The sequence below is a fragment of the Erpetoichthys calabaricus genome, chromosome 4 (assembly GCF_900747795.2).
Source record: "Erpetoichthys calabaricus chromosome 4, fErpCal1.3, whole genome shotgun sequence".
NCBI lineage: Eukaryota > Metazoa > Chordata > Cladistia > Polypteriformes > Polypteridae > Erpetoichthys > Erpetoichthys calabaricus.
Genome location: NC_041397.2, coordinates 251,077,495 through 251,085,892, shown reverse-complemented (window position 1 = coordinate 251,085,892; position 8,398 = coordinate 251,077,495). Strand labels below are relative to the sequence as shown.

Below are 8,398 nucleotides of genomic sequence, written 5' to 3'. Positions count from 1 at the left end.
TTCTATCCAGTATTTATATCCCTACGACTATCTTCTCTTTGCTTTGAATTCTATCAATGTGTGTTTACTCCTTAACCACTAGTCACCATCTGCCTGCACATATAACACATTGATATTATAAATTTACAATAGTGGCCAAAGTAGAAACAATTAAATATAGTTCATTATTTATGAATTATCTATAAAGGCATGCAAATACATTTCATTAAAAATTCCCTACTGCGTTACAAGAATAAGGATAACCCTGAATATTGTCATATTTAAAAAGAATGATGAATTAATTATTTATTTATTTAGATTTTGATATATTTTATTTTTTGGTCTGCTCATCCTTATGGTGCTGTGATGGTTGAATGTACTTTTTATTTTACTTATTAGTAAACTCTTACAAGTAAAGGTGCCAGAGTGGCTCTTCAGACTGATGCCATAGGGGAAATGTAATGAATTATTATTATTATTATTATTATTATTATTATTATTATTATTATTATTATTATTTCTGGTTCCCAAAAGACCCATCCACTTGATGGTTCCAGAAAGATCCATTCCATCCATTATCCAACCCGCTATATCCTAACTACAGGGTCATGGCCAACACAGGGTGCAAGGCAGGAAACAAACCCCAGGCAGGGCACCAGCCCACCGCAGGGCACACATCCACACCTACACACCAAGCACACACTATGGACAATTTTGGATCGCCAATGCACCTAACCTGCATGTCTTTGGACAGTGGGAGGAAACCGGAGGACCTGGAGGAAACCCACGCAGACATGGGGAGAACCTTTATTTAGGTCCGTAACAGTATCCATACATAACCATGAACAGAAGACAACAAAATTTTGAAGTCCCAGAGGGTTTATAATTTTAAAGGGACTTTCGCTGCATACAATAGCAAAGGTTAAATCCTTGTTTTTTATCCTTTAGTGGCCTGCTAGGCAGTCTGCCATCTTATTTCATTTTTTTTTTTTTTTTGTATATTAGTTATTCTTTCCAATCACAAAGAACCAACTTCAGACACCAAGAATCCTTCCCAGAATGAACTGGTGCTTGGTCAAGCAGTGGTTCTCTCCCAAAACCCAGTAAAGCACCACAGAATGACATTCAAGAATCAGTATTTTTTTTTTAAATAAACGCGACAGGGAAAATAGTATTATATTAGAGGTGTACAGTACAGTGATGGCAGAACAAAATCCAATCCTTCGAATTTGCTTTATCAAAGCCCACAAAAAATGAACGTATTTGTTCTTTAAGTTTTGTTGTCCCTATCATCTGTTAACACACGAGCCCATCGGTACGCTTAGCGGACACACTTTGTTGAAAGATGGGAGATGACGTGCGCCATGGGAGACTAATCATCCCAGATGTAAGACACTAGATCATGTCTGCTTTCTTTTGTGATGATGAATTCATTCTGATTGTGTTTTGGATGTGATGGCACATAATGATAAGCATTTATTTTATTTTATATATTTTTTTAGGAATTTCCTCTCTGCTGTTGACTGCTTCACAACAATTATATTGTGCCTTCTCGAGTAATCAGGTGCTGTCAAGATTATTACATTCCTACCAGAAACTCAGACGAAGTATACTTTGTAAAAGAAAGAAAAAAGGTAGTGTGCAAGTTACATTTGTCGATATTTTTGTCACCCCGATTGCGATTTTACAGCCTACAGCTGCTGTTGCCCTAAAGTTTTATACTAATAACTCGGGCTGTCAGTGCAGCGCTCTGAGAAAGCTGCTGTATGACATCACTAAGTCTGCACGAGAATTGATCTACTGTAAGTGGAAGCTCCTCACGCCGATGTATTTCGCGATCAGTCTGGTCAAGATGTTGTCCAACGTCATGAAATTTTGCTGGAGTTATAAACGTGATGGTATGAGAAACAATGATGCCAGTTGTGGTTGTTTAAGTGAGAGTATGATATCTAATAATAGCTGCGCCTTGCGAAAGGGAATGAGGGAGGGTTATGTGGGCAGGCATTTCTCTCTCTAGAGGTCGGGCTTGAGTCTGTGTTGCCGCCGTAACACCGCACTCTTTAGTTATTTAGCTAGGAGAGGCGGTACAAGCAGATCCCAACGAGCACACCGTGTACCGCGAAGTGTCCTTGGATACGCGAAACTCCCTGTGGATGGAATACGGGAAGCAGACCACGGCGAGCTTCAGCGAGGATTCTGCCCGTTTTGCAAGAAGCGATGTCACCTCAGCAAGATAATATTGGGCAGAACCGCTCCGCTTCTCTAGCTAGCGACTCCAAAATCGGGGAGGCACCCGAAAGCAGGAAGGTATTTACCTTGATTTACAGTTCTTTTGGAGACGTGAGTAGATTGGAATTGCACCCTAACGTTGTTGAAAGTAGCAAGCTGCGGACAACTTCATGTATCAGAATCTGTCCGTGTAAAACTTTCTAGGACGCGCCTTCATTCGTGTTTCTTGTGGAGGAAGTGCCGCTGGTCACCTAATTTCGAACGTATCCTTTTGGATATGTATTTTACATTTAGGCATATGCTGAATTAGTTTTTTGAATGGTTAAGAATGAAGTTTAATAGACATTGTTGGACCATTATCTGAAATTTAATTCCATCCATTTTCTAATGGGTACTTTTAACTAAATTACGATTGAATCAAAAAGGTCCTGCTTTTGAATGAAGCATTAAATATTGAACTGCACTGATAATTAGGTGGACGTCACTGTCCTATAACATACAAATGAAAATGATGATGTTTCCCCCTAAGCTCCCTTGGTTTCTTGTCACAATTTTAAACATCCCACTAGGATGACTGGGGACGTCCAGGTTTTCTCATTTGTAGCCGTCCAATGTCCCTCCACCAGACTAAGTAATATTTTGTACCCTTTGTTGTCTGGTTAGACCCCATCTCTTCGAGATCGTGCAGCACAAAAAGCGAATTTCGAATATGGATTAATTTTTTCCGGTTCTGGCCGTCATTCAGTCCGCTCTCACTTTTGGCTTGTGGATTACCACAGACTTAGTTGGATAATAGAGTAATATAATAAATGTTTAATTAACACTTGAAAGTGATCCCATACGCATATTCAATTTTTCACTTTGACAATATTACCGTATGTGTAACACTTTTGATTTTGTTGTGTACTGTTAATGATGTTGTCTTTAACATAATTCCTTTTGTACACGGAATGACTGGCATCCAGTCCAGTCTTTGGTCCTGCCTTACGACGCAGCGTAACCGAAGTAACAGTAACTTGGATGAGTGGATACACGCGGAAGGACTGTTTTGTAGTGGGATCATTGATAATCAGTTGTCGTAAAGGTGTTTTGGCAATACTCCGGCTTTATTATAGTAGCTGTCCTGGCTGCTGTGTGATGAAAACGCATTTTCCGCGGAACCCGGAGAGTTTCACAGTTTTCACATCTGTACAAAGTCGCATTTACTAAATCGCACAGTTGAACGCTTGTGTAATAGGTACGAATGTAAACGATCACCGCTTGATTAAAAAATCTTTGAACTTCTGATTAATTGTATCAAAGCGTGATGCAGTTGAACCGATCGGTTGTAGCTAAGCTTCCTTCACTGACATTCCCACAAACGACCACTCGCGCACACATACAGTTTAAGGTTATTTTGGAGGTGTCATGTGTATTTTCTACGTTAGTCTGTTCCCGCGTCCTTGATCTGAACAAACGGCTAAGAAAATATCTAAGCATTTTGACGGATTTTCTACCTGAACCAACGAGCTCCTTCTCTGTGTAGGGTTTACTGAAGCAACGCAGTAACCAGCTCCGGACGGGGCGCCGATTCATTGCACAGTAAATCAAATCCAGACGAGGTTAACACTTGAGTCAATCAGAACGGCAGCGGATCTTCCTCATTAGATAAATAGGAGGGAAACATCATCATATTTGCTCTTTACTTTTGATTATATTCATTTATTGAAGGAAAAATAATTTTATTGATTAGTTGAGGGACCTTTTAACAACCCAAGTTGTTCCTAATATGCAGAGCGGTTTGTTATTACAGTATTCTGAATCCCCTCCCCAAAATTCCTTTTGCATTAATATTGATTTTTCATCCCCTCTTGGATATCATGTTGCTGGCGAGGTCCTGTATTTAATTAAATGCTCGCTTCACAGGCAGCGGGATTCCTGGTTTCTTGCATACTGCAATATAAAGCAGGTATTGAACGTCTTACGTTTAGGAGGATCGTGATGGCAAAATTAAGTTTTCAATGTTAACACATTTAGGGGCGAGTGGGCTGCAGTCTGTACTGGCAGTAGAGGGTGCTTAACTGAAACCAGCCCTGGACAGTATGCCAGTCGATTGCTGGGCACGCTGACGCACACACCCACTTGCACAAAGTCGCTAGTAAGCTTGACACACACGTGTCTGGCGTGTGAGGGGAAACCAGAGTGTTAAAAGGAAATCAATGAAAGAGGAAGAGCAAGCAGTTTTCATGAAGGTATCCGTCAATTAGCGAGTTACTAACGGAAAACAACGAATTCTCAGGTTGGATGTTAACACAGTGATTTGCGATACGTGTGTACAATGGTTAAAGTAATCGGAGCTGGGAGATGGCTGGATGCACGAATGGCTTTGTTTGCCATTGATATTGTTGCTTGCTGCTTATTTGGCAGATCGGCGCAGTAATTAGCTACAGTATTCACCACACAGTGCATGGCACTTGGGTCTGATTCCAGAACAGATTACGATCAGAAATGACTGAACTTTAGTCCGGTAGCCGCTGGTATTTCCCCCGAAGTTTGTAGTCCACAGCCGTAACCTGCATACCTGTTAAATTGACAGGACACTGTCTGGAACCAGGCGTCGATGGGGTTGATATTTGGCTCGAGTACGATTCTTCAACATTTTTCGACGACCGGCTGCGACAGTTTAATTGAAAGGCAGGTGCAGAAAACGGGCAGATGGATGTATGGCTCGTACTGGTTAGCTAAATCATGCACCACGGAGATAGCTAGGTGCGCAATATTAATAAGGTGGCTTTGTAAATTAAACGCCTTTAGCTGATGTCAAGTTCAAAAAGCGTGTGCAGTCTGTGAAAACTTTAGACGTGGCGTTAATATTGGGTGCAGCTGTTAAAGGAAACTTGAAAATAGTTCCAAGGAGGAACTCGATGTCGGTGAATGGCTTAGGATGTGACGATTTAAGTTTGATTGCATTCAAGATCTAAGGACCGCAGAGTAGCCTGCTGGATGGGATGTGGGGATTCAGCAGGTGTTAAGGTAAGAAACCAACCCTGGACAGGGGTGTCACAGCCAGGGATTTGTGTGTTTTCTCCAAGTGCGCTCATGCGGGTTTCTATTCACTCAGCCTGGTGTGAGTGCAGCAGTCCAAAATAGGCAATCGCATTCGCGGGCGACCATAAATTAGCTGAATGCGAGAGAGCGCCGAGGACTGCTTACTGCCACGACTCTTCATGCTGCGATCGTGTGCTACGGGCTCAGAGGACATATGGATACATTAAATATAACGTCCAAAGGGAGAAAAAACTATTAAAGGAAGATTACATTCTTCCATCAGCTTGCTTCATATGCTTAAACGCTAGGGGTGGCGAGGCGGTGCGTGTTTGCCGTGTGATTAGAAACAGCCAGCTGCGGTGTGTGCGCATCTCAGCATGTTTCAGCTGTTGGAAACGTTTATTTTTATTGTTAGGAATTTCTGGGTTGTGATAAATGTTTAATTAGCCGATTAAGTGACATTCCAAACGTTTGTGTCTAAATACTGTATTACAGACTAATGTACTCTTACTTGTACTTGAATGAAAGCTGACAGTTTAGCTATCATATTCTATTAAGTGTAGAAACACTTTATTAACCATGCTATTAACAGTCTATGACATTTTATTAACCTTGTTATTAATGATAATACGTCATTTAAAATAGAAAGGTTACTGTCATTTTTCACTGTTATATCCTGTTAAAAGGCTTCTGTTTTATAACATGCAGATTGTTATTAGCTACAGATGCATAAACTAAAATGTTACCAGTTGAAAAATATTTAGGTATTCCTTTATGGAATTCAGATTTTAGGAGGTTTATTTTTATGCATACTTGCGTTGCAATTTTTGTTTAAATAAAATCAAAATGTTCTAAAACGCTGCAGACAAGGACCAAGTTTTTTTTTATTAACCAGCACTACAGAAAAATAATACACTTTGTTAAGAACATTACACAAATCTCTGCTGTATTATCCCTTGTAATAACTGGTATGTTTTTAAGAACCCTTTACAGACAGAGTATAAGCCATTAAGAGTCCAGCTTTCGAGCAGATATATATTGAACCCAACTGTATTTATACATTGTGGTATATTCACTATCCAGTATTTGCTGTAAGAGCTCAGAGGAACAGACGTATGAGTTGTAGAAGAGGGGAAGGTGCGATGTTTAGTTCATTTCACGGACTTGTCAGTGTCAGAAGGGAATCGACCAACCAACCAACCCAACCATTATTCTAACTAAAGGGTCACGGGGGTCTGCTGGAGCCAATTCCAGCCAACACAAGGCGCAAGGCAGGAAACAAACCCCGGGCAGGGCACCAGCCCACCACAGGGCACACACACCCACACACACAACTAACACACACTAGGGACAATTTAGGATCGGCAATGCACCTAACCTGCATGTCTTTGGACTGTGGGAGGAAACCGGAACACCCGGAGGAAACCCACACAGACACGGGGAGAACATGCAAACTCCAAGCAGGGAGGACCCAGGAAGAGAACCCAGGTCTCCTTACTGCGCCACCTTAAGCAAAATCTGCACATTGTGTGTTTTCTATTTAAATTGTGATGGTAAGAGTGCCGTGATTTGTAGTGTACTGTATGATGTGTATTAAGTAATGAAAAACAATAAGTCATAAAAGTGTAAATATGTTTCTTTCTCTTTACTGGTTTTACTTGGTTTCCTTGAAAAATGCAGCTGAATTATCAGTATCATCTTTGTGGTTTTTGTTAATCCAGCAATGCAGAGTTCAAAGCCATAGGCAGATTGTTCAGAATTTAATTTCATTAATGAGTTTTTAGCCAATAATATTGATAATAATGGTGATTATGCATGGTAAAATGCATGCTGAATGATCTGTTTTAGTCATTTTTTTATTTTGAGCAATAGCAACAGTGTATTTTAGAATGATGAAATATAACAGTGGCAGGCCTCACAGCTCTAGGGTCCTGGGTTCAAATCCTTTCCCAGGCACGGTGTGTGGAGTTTATACATTTTTCTTTGTGTTCACTCTAGTTGTTCTCCCAAATTTGAGACATACTGCACAGTTAAGTTCATTGGTCACTTTAAATGGACCCAATGTTCAAGTTCATCTTTAGTTAGTTAGTTAGGTTTTTTTTTCTTGTCACATATACAGAGTATACTGAAATTTTTACTGGCATGTCTGACTCGTGCAACGTGTCATCCCTCTCTAGCTCCAGGCACTATCAATGGGCTTTACTTGAATTTGTCCTTTCCCAAATTGTACTGGATAGTGGCAGCTTGTTAAAAGTTAGGGGGAGAAGCAAGTTAGAATTTCACTGTACTCTGTACAGAACTACTACTACATAATACTGACAGTCAAAAGTTAAAGTCCAACATCAGGTAAGACTGGCATTGTATTGCCAACTTTCTAAATTTGTTGGTATGACTATGAGTGCCATGGACCGTTGTCCTGTTTCAGGGTTGGCTCTTAACATACATCTAATACTGCCAAGGGGGGCCCTGGCTCATGTGATCCTGAATTGGGTTAGTTTAGCTTCAAAAATCAGTGTGTGAATGAAAAAATAAAGAGCAACCTGCTCTTGGACCCCGATTTGAGTGAAAAGCCATTTAGGTGGAGACTGTATGGGTGGGTTTCTTTGGACATTCTATTTTTTTTTCCCCCAAAGTCTGAAGGTATAATGTCTAGTGGAATGATGTCTCTAAATTAATCAGATGTCAGTGTGGTGCATATTGATGTTATCAAGTCCTCTGGAGGCTGGCACCCCCTTTGTGGCATGTTCTTGCTTTGCTTCCAATGCTGCCATAGTGAGCTGTTGCTGCCTGAACCCCAAATAGCCTTCAAAGAGTGGCTATGAAGACAAAACTGATATGAAAAGCTGGAGTGTTGAGTGCCTTATTAAAGCAGTGAACCAGAGTGGGAGCCACCAGTGATGGTTTAGATAGATAGATAGATAGATAGATAGATAGATAGATAGATAGATAGATAGATAGATAGATAGATAGATAGATAGATAGATAGATAGATAGATAGATAGATAGATAGATAGATAGATAGATAGATAGATAGATAGATAGATAGATAGATAGATAGATAGATAGATAGATAGATAGATAGATAGATAGATAGATAGATAGATAGATAGATAGATAGATAGATAGATAGATACTTTATTAATCCCAATGGGAAATTCACAAT

General features: G+C 40.2%; 1 protein-coding gene across 2 annotated transcripts in view; it reads left to right on the top strand.

Annotated features, from left to right (window-relative positions):
• Positions 1-1,726: 1,726 nt before the first annotated feature.
• arhgap20 (Rho GTPase activating protein 20) overlaps positions 1,727-8,398 on the top strand; it is a 138,571-nt gene continuing 131,899 nt past the window's right edge. The window contains exon 1 of one of the 2 annotated variants that reach the window (XM_028800609.2): positions 1,727-2,286. In XM_028800609.2, coding sequence (XP_028656442.1) covers positions 2,197-2,286 — 90 coding nt within the window. In that variant the 5' untranslated portion in view covers positions 1,727-2,196. Of the gene's footprint in view, positions 2,287-4,391; positions 4,440-8,398 lie in introns of those variants that run through there. The other variant, XM_051926173.1, reaches the window with a different exon arrangement.